The 18096-nt window shown below is 39.0% G+C and overlaps 1 protein-coding gene across 1 annotated transcript in view; it reads left to right on the forward strand.

Moving 5' to 3' along the window:
• Positions 1 to 18096, forward strand: part of AFG2A (AAA ATPase AFG2A) — a 204519-nt gene that overhangs the window by 8327 nt on the left and 178096 nt on the right. Inside the window, 4 exon segments of the mRNA XM_075708927.1 lie at positions 1365 to 1494; positions 2145 to 2201; positions 3078 to 3201; positions 4517 to 4772. Coding sequence (XP_075565042.1) covers positions 1365 to 1494; positions 2145 to 2201; positions 3078 to 3201; positions 4517 to 4772 — 567 coding nt within the window.

Genomic DNA, 18096 nt, shown 5'->3' on the forward strand with positions numbered 1-18096 from the left:
AGAAAGTTTGCTTCAGCATCAGCATTCTTCAGACTTAGTCCCAAAAGTGCTTGATCAGATTCTCTACTAGTTACATGGGAGATGATGACGTTTCCTCACCAGTTACAAACCCGTAGTAACCATGCAAATGTTGAGAGTCCTTGTCTCCTCATGGGGAGTGAGGCTGTCAGCTGTGGTGAGACCTTTGGTTCAGCAGCTGCATTTCTTGCCAGGACCAGAAACGCCACACGAGGGAGCAGCACATGCTTTAATGGACTGTTGTGAAGTAACCTGTCCGTAAAGACACTTATTTCTATATTACATTTCTGTCCTCTGTCAGTTAGCAGATAATGTTTTCTCTTTTTGAGTATGTTAGTTCCTAAGATTTGGGCTTTCTGTCCATGCCGGCTGTATTATTCTCTGTCACCACTGGGATGTGACCTGCCCTTCAAGCACCATTCCCTGTCTGCCATCACAGTACCCAAACGATGTTTTTCTTCGGTCATGTTTCAGCAATGTCTTTTGTGCCAGGGTCAGTCCTTTGTCAAACATTTGTCTCTTCTTTTTGCTTTCTAATATTTCACCTTCTGTTGTAGGCTTTGTGCCTGTTTAATTTGGCTTTGCTGGTCTGAAACATCTATTTTTTTTTTTTTTTTTTTTTTTGGCTCTCTACCTGAGATCATAATATTACTTCATGCAGTTACCTGTAGTTTCTGTCTAGTTTTAACTGTACACAGTAGCACCTTGTTCTTCTAGTGTCCCTTATGTTCTGTGCTTGAATGTTTCTGTCTGTTCCGGCTCTTAACATTTGCCATTAAAGAGGCAAATTTATCCTTTTGATGTGTATTTTTCATCTTTTTGTAAGTATTCTTGAATCAAGCCTCACAGTATTTCTGAAATCTTTTGGAGTGTTGAAAAGAAGTGGTTTTCTGATGTTGGAAATTTGTGTTAATGACACTGTAAGAATCATGAATAACTTAATAAATTACATTCATGGACGTTAGGTACTCAGTCCAATAATTTTTTGGAAACAAGCCCCAAACAAACACCACAATGCATAGGGAGAATTATAATGTTGAACTACTGAAAAATATAACAATTTAAATAGTTGCTTTTTAAACAGAATAATTTGGACTTTAAAAGTAAAAAATGTAGATATGTGTTATGTATATAGTGTGTGTATACATATATATACATATGAGTGCTCTTCCCACTGAAAGCCTCCAATTTTATCAAAATGATATGTCTGTTAAAGAAGTTAATGCTGAGGTCAAGTTATAATCGGTAGTAACTAGGATAGTGAAATGTGCAAGTGTAGGTTTTTCAGTCTGGCATTTATCACAAATAACTTTCTTCTCTGTTTGTGTGCATGTGCCTGTTTAAAGGAATCCCTCCTCCTAGAGGAGTGCTATTATATGGCCCTCCAGGTACCGGGAAGACTATGATTGCCAAAGCCATTGCAAATGAGGTTGGCGCTCATGTTACCGTTATTAATGGTCCTGAAATAATAAGCAAGTAAGTCCACCCAATTTATTTTCATTAATTCTGTAATATATTAGCCCAAAATCTGTCCTGGCATCTATCCATTGCGGATAGATGTAGATGTAGAATTGGCTATGGGCTATCTGCCCAAGAGAGTCAAAAACGAACGGGAAAGGGTTCTCTCAAGCAGGGCTTATGTTTCTTCTTGTAATAAAAGAGGTTTATTAGATTTGGCCAAGAGATTTGTGTAAGGCATGGACTAAATTAAAGAGGAGACTAAAACTGGATCCGCGATTGCGTGTTAGTTAGTTAGTTCTGCAACAAGAAGAGTGACTTGTTAAAGCATATTTGAAATAAGATGACACTGCACAGATTAATGTCTCCAGGGAACTATTTTTTTTTGTTGTTCTTTAAAAATGTAGATAAAATTTTCTAACACAGAAGAGAGAAGCTTTTCCCTTTAATTTTTTTTTTTCTAGTTACAAGATGGTTATATCTTTGCCTGTGCCCCATTTTACCTTAATTTTTTATGGAAATAAAGGTTATTGTAGATTTGCATATACTATACTTCAGGACTTTGAAAGGGTGCGCTATGGCTTTTTGGAACGCATGAGCAGTAATTTTCCAAATTGCCTGGAAAAGACCAAAAAATGTTTTTTATTAAAATATTTTAATTATTATAGGTTTTATGGGGAGTCTGAATCAAGATTACGCCAGATATTTGCTGAAGCTTCTCTGCGGTATGTTCTTTTGGATAATTTTATTCGCGCTCACTTATTTGCGGTATTGGTTCCAGCGTTAATGTTCTTAAAAGAAAAACATTTGCAAGAATCTTTGAATTGTAATTTTTTCCTGCAGTGGTTTTTAAAAGGAAACAAATTTGTTTATATAGAGCTTAGCTAGAAGGAAAGCAGTGAAATTCTAGTATGCCTATTAAATGCTTTTGGACAGTACCCTTCTTAAGGGACTGTTACAGATGGTGCCAAATCGCTCGATCTGTATCGTTAGCGTATTGTACACTTATTTCAAAAGATGGAAGCATGAGCCAGCATTTCACCTGGATCCAAATTTTTCTGTCTAGTTTTATCTTTGGAGACCAATGTAGTACTGTGCTGAGACATGGAAGGCAGCTCTAAATGAGCTAGTGTTGGTACTGGATATAGCATGCCTTTGGATTAGGGTGGCATTCTGCCCAAATTTATTAAACCTGGTTAAGGCAGACTTTAGACTTCCAGATGTTTGGTGTTCATAAAACATTAGCACGAGACTATTGCAAACTGTATTTGTAGAAGTGGCAAACAAAATGCTGTCTTTTTTACTCATGAAATCGGTATATTTAGTGTTAAGCCTTTAGGAGAGACTCATAGAAGAGTAGATTGGTAGGTCATCCTAAAGGTATGAGATGTCTAATATATTAGTCATTTCAGTTATCTCTTTGAGTAACACCATACTCTGGGTTGAAACTTTCAGTTGCCTAAGGGAGCGGGATGCTTGTTAATTTTTGTAGGAACTGGACTTTTTCCATAAACAGCTTTGCACTTCTCTGCCTTGGTGTTTTAAATCTTCCTGAGCACCTTAACATTTTTTTCCTTTTTTTTTCTTTTTTTTTTCCCCAGTCGACCCTCCATTGTATTTATAGATGAGTTGGATGCACTCTGCCCAAAGAGAGAAGGGGCTCAGAATGAAGTTGAAAAGAGAGTTGTTGCTTCATTGCTGACATTAATGGATGGCATTGGCTCAGTAAGCAGCCTGTATTGACAATTAATGCGTATGGGGACTAGCTGAACAAACTAATTTTACTTCTATAATGCAGCCAATTTTAGATGTGTCATTTGGGGGAAAATAGGCTTAGGTGAGACTTTATATAGTAATCTAATGCTTTATTGGATGCTAAGCAGAAGACATAGGAGGGGAATGTCTCCTGACAAATGTGAGATTAAAAGAAAGTAAGTTTTCTTCAATTCTCTGTCTTTCCTTTGCCTTCTCCCACTCTTGTAGTTTTGGAGAAAAAGCTGAAATTTTATGTTCAATGATAGCCCATCATTGAACTAAGCTAGATATTTTTAATTGCTCTGAAATCAAAGTCATCAAAATACTTCTGGTGATATGTAGGCTGCACTATTAAAGGCAACAACAGCTATTTCAAGATTGCTGTAGTAATATTTAAGACATAAACAAAAGCCTACTGAAGAAACAGTAAATTTAATTGACTTGAGTACATTACGGATTAAGTCATAAAGTTTGCCAATCTCTCATCTATTATTTTATGATTATTAGCAGGAAAGTTGAAAGAAATCTGTCCACAGTATGAAAATGAGTTTCTGCTGTTTATGTAATCTGCAAGTTTCTCATTATTTTCCTGCATGGTATTTTCAGTTGCCTAGTCTGGCATTGTTCACAGGCAGAACATATTTTCTGATGGCAAAGGCTGATGGATTTTCTTCGTGGAGAAAGTGCTTCGTTCACAAAAAGAGAATGGCACTACAAGAGACCTAGCTGATTTTTGCCTCCCTCTAAAAAAAAAGCAGAGCTTGAGGAAAGCAGTTAGGATTTTTGACCTTGTTTTTCCTACTGAACCTACAGGAAGCTTTATAACCTCTTGTCTCTGCTGGTTTTGATACCTTAAACGATTTGTTTCCCAACCTTGTTTATTCAAAGTCTGCTGATAGCTTTTTGTTCTTGTGCCAACGCTGCCTTTTAGCTTAAACACTTCTTTTTCTTTCCTTGGTGCTTGCTTTCCTGATATAGGAAAGCAGGTTCTTGGGGATCAAAGTGGGAGACACTGGGATGAGGGCATCTTGGAGTAAAGTTTCTCTTGTATTACCTGTATGCCCGTGCAGCCTGTTGTTTTGCTAAATTGCAATTAGGGATAGGCTGGATGGGGGATCACTTGTGGGGTATATATTCTGAAAAGTTTGCTTTGTGCCTTTAGAGCTAGCATCAGGATTTTACTGTGTGTAATAGTTGGGAAAAGTAAGCAAGAAGTATGTTTATAAGCTGCGTGACATTTAATTGTATTTCAAAATTAATATTTTGCATTGGTTCATGCCTTCAGGAAGGCAGCGAAGGGCAGCTCTTAGTACTTGGGGCCACTAATCGTCCTCATGTACTGGATGCAGCACTGCGCAGACCTGGACGTTTTGATAAAGAGATAGAAATTGGAATTCCTAATGCCCAAGACCGTCTGGACATACTCCAAAAACTTCTCAAGAAAGTTCCCCATTCGCTCACAGCAGCGGAGTTGGCACAACTGGCTGACAGTGCACATGGTTATGTGGGTGCAGACTTAGCAGCTTTGTGCAAGGAAGCAGGTAAGATATTGTGTATCTTATTTAGGATCTTATTTTAGCGTTAGTCTCTTTGTTTTGTTTAAAAAAATAAAAATCCGCAATCTGCACTAATAGCTTTTAAAACAGTGAGATTTAATTCATTTTTGTGTCAAAGAAAACATAGCCAAACATGGAATATGAGGAACACCAGTCTGCTTCTGGCAGATCAGAAAAACTCTTTGAATATTAACAGATTTTAAAACTGAATGTTAAGATTAATAACACTCGGGAATCCCCTGTGCCATTTCTACCATATTAGAGAGCAAGCTGTCTCTCAGTAAACCAATGGTTTAGTGAGTTAACTGACACATCCCTAAGAGTTTTTCTACTCCAGAGCCTACCCCTTCCGTACAGAAATCCCAAGTCGCGCAGGCTAGACAGCTTGTCCTGCCGGTCCTTGTTCCCAGGATGTTGAGACTGTGGGCCTGAGTGGTGTTTACTGTGGCTCCCTTCTGTATTTTATGCCCTTCTGTATTTCCTATGCCTGCGGATGAGGAGCTTGTGACAGGGCACCTGGGTCGGGTTGTGCAGTGGAGCTGGGAGAGCTGGAGAGCACGCCCCGAGCTGGGGGCTGGAAAGTGTCCCTTGGCCCCCGGTACAGGCATAGCCCTGGAGAATTATCCACGCATCATGCAGCCAGGGTTCAGTATGTTCTAGGGAATACCTAAACATGAGTTCACTTCTGTTTTCGTTGGATGAAATATTAAAAGTATGCTCTATCAATTCTTACATTTTGCTAGAATGCATCTCCGCGGTTTAAGTGTTGGACCTTAAATCTACCCATGAGCAGCCTTTTAAAACAGTCTAGTCAAAATACGCCTCTTCAGCTCTGCTTACGCATATTTGCTCCCTTGTAGTTCGCAAATATATGTTTGCTGTATGTGCTGGTTATTCTTATTTCCTTTGGCACTGGGACAGCTTCCTCTGGCAGTGGCACAGTGCACGGTTAATTCTTGCATCAGAATTAACTATGAAGATGACAGAAGTTTTATTAGGGGTGATGGCACCTGGAACAGCAAGGTTTTTGCTTGCCAGTTTCTAGAATTTTTAAGGGATAGTTCTCGAATACGGATTTGCGGACTTTTGTATGGATCAAAAGAAAAAAATGTGTACGGACACAGACTGTTCTTTTTATAGCGCTCTTCTGTTGGCTTTGGTTGTGTTTTAAGCTCTGTGTTAACTTAGCAAACATCCTTTTTAAAACAAATATATACAAACAACAACAACAAAGATAAACTCCCTTTTTATTTTCCTTCCTCTGTGTTTTTGGAAGCCTGTCAGTCTGCCTGTGTCACAGTCCTCGCATAGTAAATACTTAACTAATGTAATCTAAAATTTTCAGTGAAAAGTGTTGTGGTTTCAATTCTAAACATGACCCAGCCTAGGCTTTACTTGTGCATGCGCACATGGATTTTGGACACTTCATAATCCGGCTGCAAATAGGCAATATTTACCCACTTCCTGAGGGCCTTTTAGAAAATAAATGTTGAGTGTTGTGCAAATTGAACATTATGTGCTATGTAGATCCAAAACTTCTGGCATCTACCTACGACTGATTGCAGGACACGCTGTTATCTGGGAGCTTTGCATCCAAAGCTGGTGCTGGGAACGAGGGAAGGAGGATGTCTCCTTTCTATTGATCATCTTTCCTGAAGTCTGAATCCATGCTGTTTAAATTTCCTTGTCATTTGTTAAATTGGAGTGACCTCTGCTGGGGAGAATACAGTCCAGCGCCGTTAACTCTTTGCACCCCACATGTATTTTTCCTTTTCAAAGTGTTGCAGAAACATGATTCGGTTGAAGTATTACATAAACTGAATTTAAGTTGCTTGTGGTTAAAGGAACGTTCTTAGTTGGATTCTTTTTTTCTGATTAAGCTGTTGATATCTATTTTTTTTTATATTAAATTTTCAACACCTTGTAAAATATTACTGCTTTCACTGGGGTTAAACTTAGACAAGACTAGCTTTTATGAGGTAGTATTTCTCCTCAGCAGAGCAAGGTTATTCCATATGGCAAATTTTCCAGTGTTTTGTCTGGTCTTGTTTGTTTTCCAAGCAATGGGCTTCTATTGCTTCACTTAAGAAACTGTGCTGCGGGCCAAGACAGCTTGCTGTCCAGGAATGCTCTCTGATACTGAGCCTAAGTTTTCCTTGTTTAGTTTTATCCCATTATTTCTATTTACATCCTTGTGTAACACGTTCACTCTCCCTCCTTAATGTTTACACCCTTTAGATATCTCTAGGCTGTTCTCATGTCCCCTACCTCCTCATTCATTACTGAGCCAAACTATAAATATTTAGCTCTATTAATCTTTCCTCATAAATAAGTCCTTCCTGCCTTCTGAGAAATTGTGTTGGTTTTCTCTGAACTCCCTCCAGTTTGTCAATAACCTTTTGGTAATGTAGGGCTCAGAACTGAACGTAGTATTTCGTATATATTACAACATAAAACATGATATAAACATATAGTTAAGACTGCTGGTGTCCATTTCTAAATAATCAAAATGCTTAATATTCAGGCAATATCTGAGTTGAGAGTTCTTTCACAAATTTTAAGGTTACTTGTGCCACTTTCACACATGATATGTGTGTAAATACAGGTGAAACATGGAAACTAATTTAGAAGCAGGAATTCTGAACTCAGAAATACATGTTTAGTTCTTGGTACAAGATTGTTGTCACTTGCTACTCGTATTGCAGAAGTGGTCTTTGGAAGGCTCTTGAGTCCTAGTTACCCCATTTATATCTTTAGGTACTTCATTTGTGGCTGGAAAGCCCAGAAGTTTACAAGCTAAATATGTTTATATTCTTAATACAAAGTTTAGATCATTTCCAAAGGACTCATCCTTCCTTATCTTTATACTTCAACTCTGTGCGTGTATAATATTGTGCATATACTGCTTATATAAACCAAGGGTGTAGTAATTAACGTAAGACAGTAAATGTAGTAATTGTAGGGCTATGATAGGCAAACCTTTCACTTTTGCATCTATAGTTAGGCTTCCTAAGATACTTCATTATAAAAGCTTTGATGTTTTTCTTCTATATAATTCTGAAGAACATGTGTTAATGAAAAGTCAATAGCTATTGTAGAGTTAAACATATTCCAACTCTTTACTTGGCAGAAGTTATTTGTTCTCCGGTGCAAGAATTGCTTAGTGGTGCTTCTGGGGTCAGACAGGCAAGTTTTCTATTCTGTTCAGCAACTCTGTGCATTTTCATGGAAGTCATTAGGAAGTTTTAGGAGCCTTTAACGTTCAGCTTGTGCTGAATGTTTCTAGGCCCCTGTGTGCGTAGTGTGTACAGAATTGCGGTGTCATCTATGCTGGAATGGGCAAGGAGAGGAAAGGTGGACAAGAAACCTGGAGAACCTGTACAGTGTGCTCTGCTCTTTTCCAAACAGTGTTATGACCAAACACCTGTGAAATACTTATATATAGATGGATATAATAATCAGTTAAGAGGGTTTTTATTTGATCTGCTGATTTTTTTAAAATAGTGGTTTTTTCTTCCAATACCTTCTTTTCCGCTACTAAAGGTACAGTTCTAGCTTCCCACAAAATGAAACCACAAAATTTTGGGACTTTCTAGGAAAAATGCTAGGTATCGTGAAGCTTACAGTACTGTTGCAAGAGTTGACAACAGGGTGACAGGCATCAGCTCTGTATGTTTATCAGCCTTGATTGTTGCGCAGAGTACTCGTATCCCCTCTCACATGTTAAGCAAGCATTATTTGCCTGTTTTACAAATAACTTGGTCATTCCAGCAAAATTAAAACTGGTATTTCTAACATGGCAAGTATCACTACCTTAGGTGCAATGCTTTCAGAATTAGCGTACCTCATCTCTGTTCAAGGTTACATTATCTGTAGTGACTACATTGGAGAAAGTGGGATTTGCTGTGATTCTCTACTGCCTAGCAATATGCTTGTGATTTCCACCATTACGTGCATGCTTTTGTATAGGTTAACAGCATAGTATGGAAAACCTGCAAATACTTTGGTGGGCACTGGACCGTATCCTGTGGACATCAGCTTGCAACGGGCTCCTCGTGGTAGGCTCTGGAAGACTGGAGTACCCTCTGAGGGATTCACATGCCCAGAATTCTTGACAAGAAAAAGGCTTAGTTATGTGCGCAGCTGAGAAGTCATGTTCTTAAGACTTCGAAAGGTCTACTGTGTCCTAAATTATGTAGTAGACTACCTTTTAGTGTGAACAGCTGCCTTCCAAATTGTTTTATCTCAAGCAGAGTCAGTGTCTAGAAGATCGACTCTGCCATATCCTTATATATAATGTCACTGTTTGTATGCCCCTGAGATCTTGTTGCTTCTGCTTTAATTAATTGGCCACACAGGCTTTTATTCATTCTCTAAAAAATTATAATGGTTTTAATTTAACGACAAAGATAAGCACTGCACTTTTTTTTGGAAAAACATATGAAATGTTAATTATGTAGCAGGGACATGAATGGTATAAACTGTACTGAATGTTAGAAGATGCTTAGCAACAAAGGTTTCCAAATATAGCAATTTATTATAAACTTATCCTTCTATGGCTGCCTGTAGCATTTCAAGAGGGTGAATATAAATATAGCTTCATTTCTTCAAGAAGTGGGTTCAGTCATATTGTTTAGAGAGAAAGGAAGCATTTGCTTTGTAACTCTTAGACTTTATCTTGAACCATCCTTGTTCATTACACATAATTTCAGTGTGCTGATATAAAACACTCGGACTGTGATAAGATAGCATCATGAGGAGAGGAAGAACAAATGTCTCTGTTTAAATAGTGGTCTCTTGCAATAACATCTAGTTGGTTCCAGTGAGGATGCTGCACTGCAGCCACTGAAACTTTGAGACTTCTGTGAAAGAAGCGCTAATCGCTTTGTTTTGCATCAAAGTTTTTCTTAAGTTGCCCGATTGTAATACAGTTAAAGGTATCACCTTGCTTAGCCTTTAGGATTGTAACAGTTCACTGGCTTGAGCTGGCTGTTACAAAAAATGGTACAGAGATAGAAATTGAGCTGCATCTTTGACCACTATGAATCAGCATCACTCCACTGAATCTGCGAAGCTACTTGCGTAGATATATGGTATGATCTGTTGTCTTATGTTCATAATTTTGAGAGTCCTGTTGTTTAGAGATCTTACTGTCTGTGGTATTCATTTGGCCCTTTTATTACCCCTGCGTTTGGATACAGCTAGGATGGAGTCTTTATGCTGTTTAATTGACAGCTCTGTGTATTGATTATACGTAGATATTAGATGTGTAAAAGTGTAAGTTATTTAGGGGGATACCTGTACTTGGCTTTTGTTGGAGCTGAGAAACTTCCTGCCATATCTTTTACAACCCAAAAAAGAGTTTCTGCAATCCACTTGCATTAAAAAGAAAAATGAAAAAGATTAGGCCATTGAAGGGCTGGCTCCTAGGTTTTTTGTTTTTCCCTGTAATTGATGGGGAAGTAAATTCCCCTGAAACCCAGGAATGTCTTTTTGTTAGATCTATGTGTTTGTTTTTCCCCAGCTTCTGCAGTTTTGGTAGCCTGGCCACCTGCAGGAAACGTGAGCCGCTTGGGCTAATGTGATTAACAGTGAGTCTCTGTGCACCCTGAGGACCAGCCTCTGACTGGTGTTTCAATTAGACAAACGCTGATTTCAATATGTGGCTTCTCAGCGTTCTATCTCAAATCTGAGCTCTTCATTTCAGCTCAGTCACAGTGTTGATGAAACAGCCTAGTGTTAGGGCATCAAGAATATCTATCCTTTCTTTAAGCCATAAAGGTTCAGTCTGAACCTTTCCCAACACAATTTGGACCCAAGTTCTGCTGGGGGTGTACAACAAATGTAAATATTTTTCTTGGATTATAATCCTAAATGTAGGAATGTGGGCTGAGACACTGTTGAAAGTGTAGATTTGACAAAGGCAGTTGATGACCAAGGCAATGGGATTGTTTGTTTTGCAGGGTGTTTTTTGGTTTGTTTTCAAATTAACTGATTGCAGTTACAGACTTTAAAGAGAAAGCACTGCTTGACATGCTATAGTTATTTTATTCCCTTATGGAAAGTGACTGAAAATACCACGTCTATGTTGTTGTTCTTTGGATTTTTTTTCTTTTTTTGTAGCACGGAAAAAGATTGAAACTGTGCTGTTGCAAACGATCTGTTATTGCATTCTCTAACTGAATACTGGTTCCCATGGGACATTCAAAATGAGGTGGGAAAGGCCGCTCGCCTTTTTGTAAAAAGGTCATGTAGAAAAGGTGGGTTTTTTGGGAAATACTAATAACATGCATAGGCAGATGGTCAATACCAAAAAATGTATTCTTGTGAAATTGAGAGATTTGTGCAGAAATGGCAGAACACTGCATTTTGAAATACACTGAAAAGTCCAGACATGATACAGAAGTAAAGCTACAAATCGATTTTTTGACTGGAACAATTGAGTCTTCTGCCATTGTGTTCCATCATGCTAATTTACGGTGTAAGAAGACCAAGCAAATCCAATCCCCATCTTCAGTGTTTGTGAGTTTTAAGTTAGTGCTGTGTTCTGTAATTTTCAAGTTGTGTCTTTAACATAGAAGCTGTTTTTAAACCAAAGCAATTGACCTAGTTTGCCATCTTAACAGGTTATGAACAATTGCATCCTTGCTTGCACGCACGCATAACAAAGCAATGTGGCTTTTTTGGACTCGGACTGTAACATATGGTTTTTGATTGTTTCTTAGAGCACTAACTCAGAATGATGGCTTTCGTGCAGAAGTGGCTACATCTGGATGCTGCTGAGAGGCTTGAAGGAATGTGCTTGAGACTGGGTGGAGTGTGTTGACCTTATTCTTGTCTGTGGGATCCCTTGCCCTCTTTCTTAGGATTTCCTTCCCCCAACATTTTGTGGGGCAAGGACAGAGTCAGAATTGGTTTTAGAATTGCTGTCTTAGACATTTAAAATAGTTCAACTACTTCCCTAAGATTCCACAAAAATTGTGGTTTTAGCTGCACAGGGTTAGATTCTCACCCTTTTACTTTGGTTTGGTGTCACTCTGATGTGATTGCAAAATCTCTGAATCTTTCTTCCCCCCCCCCCATGTCTTTGCATATGCCGAGTGCATAGATGTTTCCTTAGTGCGACTGTCTTGGTATCCAGAGAGAAAAAGTCTTGTTCTGTTTGCCTCTCTGAAGAGATGCTGGTGCATGTTATGTTCCTTTTCATAGTTATTTTTTCTTATATATAATCTTTGGCCTTTTTGTTTGTTTGTTTTGTAATGGTACTTGATTTTTGTTTTTCTGTGGAGAATGTTGCACTTGCTGCAGTCAGGGCATGTGAACTTTTGGTTTTCATCATAACTAATTTTAAGCGTGTTTTTATCTGCAACTGGCTTGCAGTTAATTGGATGATGGGATTGCTGACTTCATATACACAGTTGTGGGTTGAGTACTTAATCTGTTTAAAGCACATGCCATTCTGTCTGCTGATATTTATATAAGCAGGAAATAAAGAATATTTTCAGAATAGTTGATCGATAACTGTAATTAATATTTTAAATTAACCTTCATGGCAGATAAACACTGAGTTCTTGCTTCCAGAGCTTGAGCAGTACAGAAGAAACGGTATTATTCATGTGTGGCAATGCGTATAGAAACTTCTGCATTTGAATGGGTTGGAGGGTCAGTCCCAAAACAATTTGTTTGGTTTGAAGGGTGAAGGGGTACAGGACGCTAGAGTAGCCTGCGTTGGTGCAGCCCTATGCGTGCAGACCGGTGGGCTGTGAAATGGCAGTCGGAACGTCATTCCTCAGCTTGCTGATCCTGAAAATTTAGCATTGTGTCATTTTGCTTAAGAACAGAATAAATTTAGGGCAGATAGTGTCTTAGGCTGGGTCATTGGCCGAGCTGTTGTGGGAACAGATGGTTCTGTGTGGTCCCTGTTTATTTTCTAGACCTGGGAATCAACACAATGTTGGTAACCCAGCTCCAAGTCACGTTGACGGGAGTGGTGTGCTAGTTGCTGTTGTGCTTATCGGGTTTTGCGTCCCTCAAGGGCTTTAGCTCCCTGGATGCGAAGCTGGATGAGAGCTGTGTGCCAGGCAATGTTATTCCTGTAGCAACAGAAGAAATCCTCAGCTGTCTGTATAGCACCTTTGAATGAATGAAAATGATTTAACCAAGACTAAACTAATTTTTTGAAGACGCTCTGCAGCCTGCTATCTTTTAAAGTATCCTATAGGTTTGTTTGTTTCTTACAATGATCTGAGCTGCTTGCTCCCTTGTGTTAACTTTAAAGGTTTTGCACATCTAAGAAGTGAAGGCAACTTCCTGACCTTTAATCTCTGAGAAGGGTTTGGCAAATCTGTGGACTTTCTTCTTGGTAACACAACGTGCTGTACACAGAGTCATCCATCTTAACTGGCATTTTGCTAACTGAAAGGTATTCTGCAGGCTTACGCACCTCCCTCTTCCTCTCCCATCATGTCTTTTCTAATTTTCCACCTCCTGCCACCTGAAGTAGGATAAATGTGCTCACTGTTATTGCTGACCAGCACACAAGCACTGCAGTGGTTTTCTCCTACTAACAGAGTTCATGTTCACTGCAGCCCTCCAGTAACCTGGCATTAAATTATCACAGGTGATTCAGACTGGGTTCCTTGTGATGCAGAAAGTTACTCTGTTTTCTGGTTCTGGAGCAGGCTCCACTTATGAATTGGAATTATGTATTTGGACTAAAACTATTTTTCTTTTCTCCAAGATACAAGGATACTTTTTGGAAAATTATTTGTTTGAAAGGCATATTACATTTTAAGAAGCCTTTAGTAACGTTTTTTAATTTTGGAAAGGCAATTGTTTTTAATTTTGTTCTCTCTTCTGTCTTTTCATCATGTGTCTGGTACTCATCTTTGCGACTTTGTCTCGCCTTAGGCAGAATTTCATTTGACACAGTTGTGTTTCTAGATTCAGCTATCTTTTGAATTTTGGCTAACACTTCTCTCCAACACTTCTCTCCTTAGTTCTCTTCAAATTTTGTTTAATCAGTTGGCTTGCTTTTACATTCTTTGAGTGACCATAATATGGGAACATCTAGAGCTCAAGTATAGTGTCATCTCTGTGAAGCAATTGGTATGCATTTCTTTTTCCTTTCAGCTGTTGTGCTGAGTCTGGTTTCAAATGTAACTTGAACAACAATGATAATACACTACGTTTCAAATACATTTGAGGTGCAATTCTTCTCGTACTAAAAATCTGTAGTTTTGTTCCCCTCATAGTACATGGAGGGGACTGACCACGTTACAATTCATCTCAACTCCATCCTTGCTCTGCTGGCTTTAGAAGGAGCCGAAATAACCTGTTTAGAGTAGATGTTCATCTTCAGGTTGCAAAGTTGCAAGCTTTCTCAGTATCTGAGTAAAAAATGATGTTTTCCATAGCGGTGTGTTTTTTCTGAATGAGTGGCATCAGCTATACTTCAGACAAGCTATTTGTGTAGAAATGGTATTATAGGAGGAAAGTTCAATGTGTTCTGACTCCCTCTCAGGCTCCAGGTAAAATGTTTTCCTGGAATATATAATGGCAAACTTAGGCTCTGAAAGCAGTCTTAGTTCTTTTGTTTAATTGATAAAAGATCCCCTAGTGCGATGTAGTTTAATTTGTATGTCTTAGTTCTGTGGGAGTAAAATCAGTTAGCAGTAGGCATTTGTATGTAGAATTAATAGCTACTATTGGGGTAGAGCTTAAATGATTTCAGGCAAACTTTTCATAGGCCTCCTGACTTTAACTTTTAGTTATATTCCAACTTGACAACGTCCCTAATTACAATTAGACTGGCATTTAGCCACTAACTGTTGCTTCTTGTCTTTCTGCCCTTGCTATTCTGGTAGCCTGGCAGTCCTTATTTTTCTTCTAATAAATGTGTAACTAACCTTAGCTTAGGTACATCTGTGTATGAGAGTGGGCTAGAAACAGGCAGTCTGGTATTCCTTATTTCCCTCCGTTGTCATTGTCTTAGGATAAATGATGTGTGTGTACCTGATCTGTGAATAAACTGTTTCCTGTATGAAAGAGGTTTTGAAAATACAGTTCCTCCTTCCTTCCTTTCCCTCCCCTGTCGTACCTCTCACCAACTTTTAGTCAGCTCCATAGACATGTTCCAGCAAATGCCAGAGCTCTTCACGAAGGACTATAAATCGCGTACATAATCCCTACAGTAGATTAGTGCTCAGGTTAGCCGAGTGAATTTGCAGTGTTATGGTTACAAGGGATTTAAGGGCATTATCCTTCCTGTGCAAACAGCGTATGAAAGTTCTTCAGGGATTTTCCCATATAGTGCTGGCAGCTAAAGACAGATTGCAGAATATGGTTGCAAGAGCAAAAGTAAGGGTTTCGGCTGAAAATTTTTCTAAATAGGCATGCATTTTATGTACAGATTAAATAAAAAAGAAATAAGTTAAAAATATATTTATAGGAGTCAGGTTCATGGATTTTTTTTTTTCTTTATTCTTTGGTACATTTGTTGGTGTGTTTGATTCCATACTTATGTACATTGGGGCGGGGGAAATAAAATCAACCAAACAAAACCAAAACAACCAAAAACCCTTCCAAATTGTCGAAGCTTCTTAGCATGCAAATGGAAGAGCACATCTGAATTTTTCAGCTATTGTGAACGGTGGTTCCTGCCCCCAGGTCAGAGGGAAGCTTGCTAGCGGTCCACAGACATCAGGTGCTTGCCTGGTGCTATTCCATTATTTTATCTGGGGAGTAAAGGGAGAAAGAGCCTTTGCCTAGACACATCCCTGCTGTCCCTCAGTGCTCATGGCAGCTGCTCTTGTTCCTACCTGGTGCTGTCCCACCGTGGTGGGTAGGAGAGCTGGTTTGCTGGGTCTGCACAGGATGAAAGGTTGACTGAAGAGGTGGGATGTTCTCTGTGGAGCAGTGGTCCTTACCAGGTGATGGCGAGGCTTCTGTCTGCTAGGCAGACAGGCTTTGTCTATGTTACTGTGTGTGTGTGTATATATATATTTATGCATAACTGCAAATAACATCCATGTTCTCTATTTTTTTTTCTTGGATTTGACCATCTAATATCCTAATGTAATGAAGTGCTATAAAGTCCCTTTGTTTATGAGGCTATGATATGTTCAAGAATACACGTGATTTGTAGTATATGATACTTGGAAGTTCTAGAAAAGATTTCCTAGTATAATTTTGGGATTGTTGTCATGAAGGAGAAAGCCATGCTGATCAAAAATTGTCAAATACAAACCAGAAGAGCTCGTTATCTCAAAAATATTAAACGCTAACTTTTGTATCCATCACCTGTGAAGTCAGGTGTGCTCCTCTTACGGTTTCTAAAGTTCAAAATTGATTTTAAGTTATATGAAATGCTTTTTCTGTGCATAAAACTGTTAAATTTTGAAGTATAGTATGTAAAGATCTAGAAGCAGAGAAAGATGCCCCATCCAGTGCCATTAGGAAGCTGAAATCTTTCCATAAGCTGTTGAGCATGCCACTTCCAGCCATGCAGGAGAGTATCATGTTGGATCTGGCAGCTGTCACAAGGAGAAATGGTATGTGTCTTCTGGGTTTGGCCATAATAATTTGGGAGGGAAATGCCAGATTAGCAGGGAAAGAAGAAACATTTCCTTCTGTAAACAATCTTACAAGAAGATTACAATTTCTTTGAAGCTACTTACAAATGCTGGTATTAGGATTCTGGAAGAGTAAGTCCAGACAAGATGGATTTGTGGAAGAAATAGGTGATGGGCGTGAAAGATGCATGATTAACAATTTTGTTCAGTTCATTTTCTCAAGTGTTGTGTATATTCTGTTTTTGAAACCTAAGGTATATATGTTTGCCATTTTGAGTGGATGCTTTCTATTATTTACAGTTGTGTATAATTATACACAGACTCTGACAAATATAGCAGTGCTGTGGAGTCTATTTTTAGGGTCAGACATTTGTGATTATGATCTAATGTGCCAACACTTAGCCAAGCTATGAGCAAAAAAATCTTAGAGGGAAACAATGCTATCGACCTCGTGCATAGCCTGGTACCAAAGACGGATCGTCTGTACCAGGACAGGGCGTTCTGCTGTTTTCTTCCCCTCTGTCCACTTAGTTTCCTCTGTTCTAGACAGACAGGATGAGTTGGTGAGGTAGAGCACACAGTTGCTGGACTGGAACAAATTGTTTGTTTTCCACTGTTTGTAATCATGCATGACTTATTATGCTTCTTTCTTTTCTTTTCTTTTCTTTTCTTTTTTTTTTTTTTAACTGGGATTTTCCATTTATACTCCACTGAGAATCAGTGTTGTTTGCTATTGCAAAGGCTGCCTTCCGGGTTAAGTTTCTGCTCTGATTAGGGTAGTCCTAGGGACCAGTCATGTATCCCTTTATTAGAAATAGGTAGCCTGTGCCTGTGCAAACAGTCCCGCTGGCAGGCTAACTACGTCTGTGTCCTTCCTCCCCTTCCTGCTGGAATAAACCAGTGAAAACCTACTGTTGATATTAATTTATCCTTAAGAATGAAGTAGCATTTGAAAAGGAGCGAGCGAAGCTGAAACAAATGCTGTGCTCGGAGTCAGTTTACAGCAATGACATACACTCAACCCAAAACATTCCCATGCTAAAGATACCCAACAGCTAAGCTGAGATGCTCGGCGTTTGCTGAGGTACTACGCCTGAATCTTCAGTTTATCTGCGTTACAACCTCTGTCGTGATAAACTTGGGTTTGCTGTAGCGTTTCACCTCCTTTGCCCTCTGCGTTGCTTCTAGCAGCATGTTTTGCACCCTACCCTGCGTTTCCTTACACTAAATACATCTTCCAGTGTCTCAAGACAGGGATGGGTTTTTCTGCCTCTGGCAAGCCATGGGCTGTATCCTTCTACTGCTAATAAGACTCCCCCCCTGCCCCCCGCCTTAGAGGTCAATCTGAAGTGCAGGAAAGAATTATTATGATAACAGGAGGAAACAGGAAGAATCATGCTTTCTTTTTCAATCTGCTTTTTATTATTGTTTTAATGTAAAACATTGTTTCAATTAAATGCTGACCTGTGCAGTGGCGTGTGTGTGCACATGCTGAAATGAATTCAGGCTTTGTTTGGAAAGCTGTGACCTCTTTATTCCTGTTCTGGATCAAGGCTGTTGTATTTCAAACCCACTGCTGAGGACTGAAATTTCACTCATACTCCTAGTAGCACTGGCAGTAATGATCCTTAAGAGTGGTATTCTCCTTGGGCATTTATATGTGCTGTTCCCTCTCAATTTTCAAAATAAACTTGTTTCTTTTTAAGAATTCCTCATGTTACGGAAAAAAAAGATAA

Source organism: Pelecanus crispus, chromosome 4 (genome assembly GCF_030463565.1).
Source record: "Pelecanus crispus isolate bPelCri1 chromosome 4, bPelCri1.pri, whole genome shotgun sequence".
Lineage (NCBI taxonomy): Eukaryota > Metazoa > Chordata > Aves > Pelecaniformes > Pelecanidae > Pelecanus > Pelecanus crispus.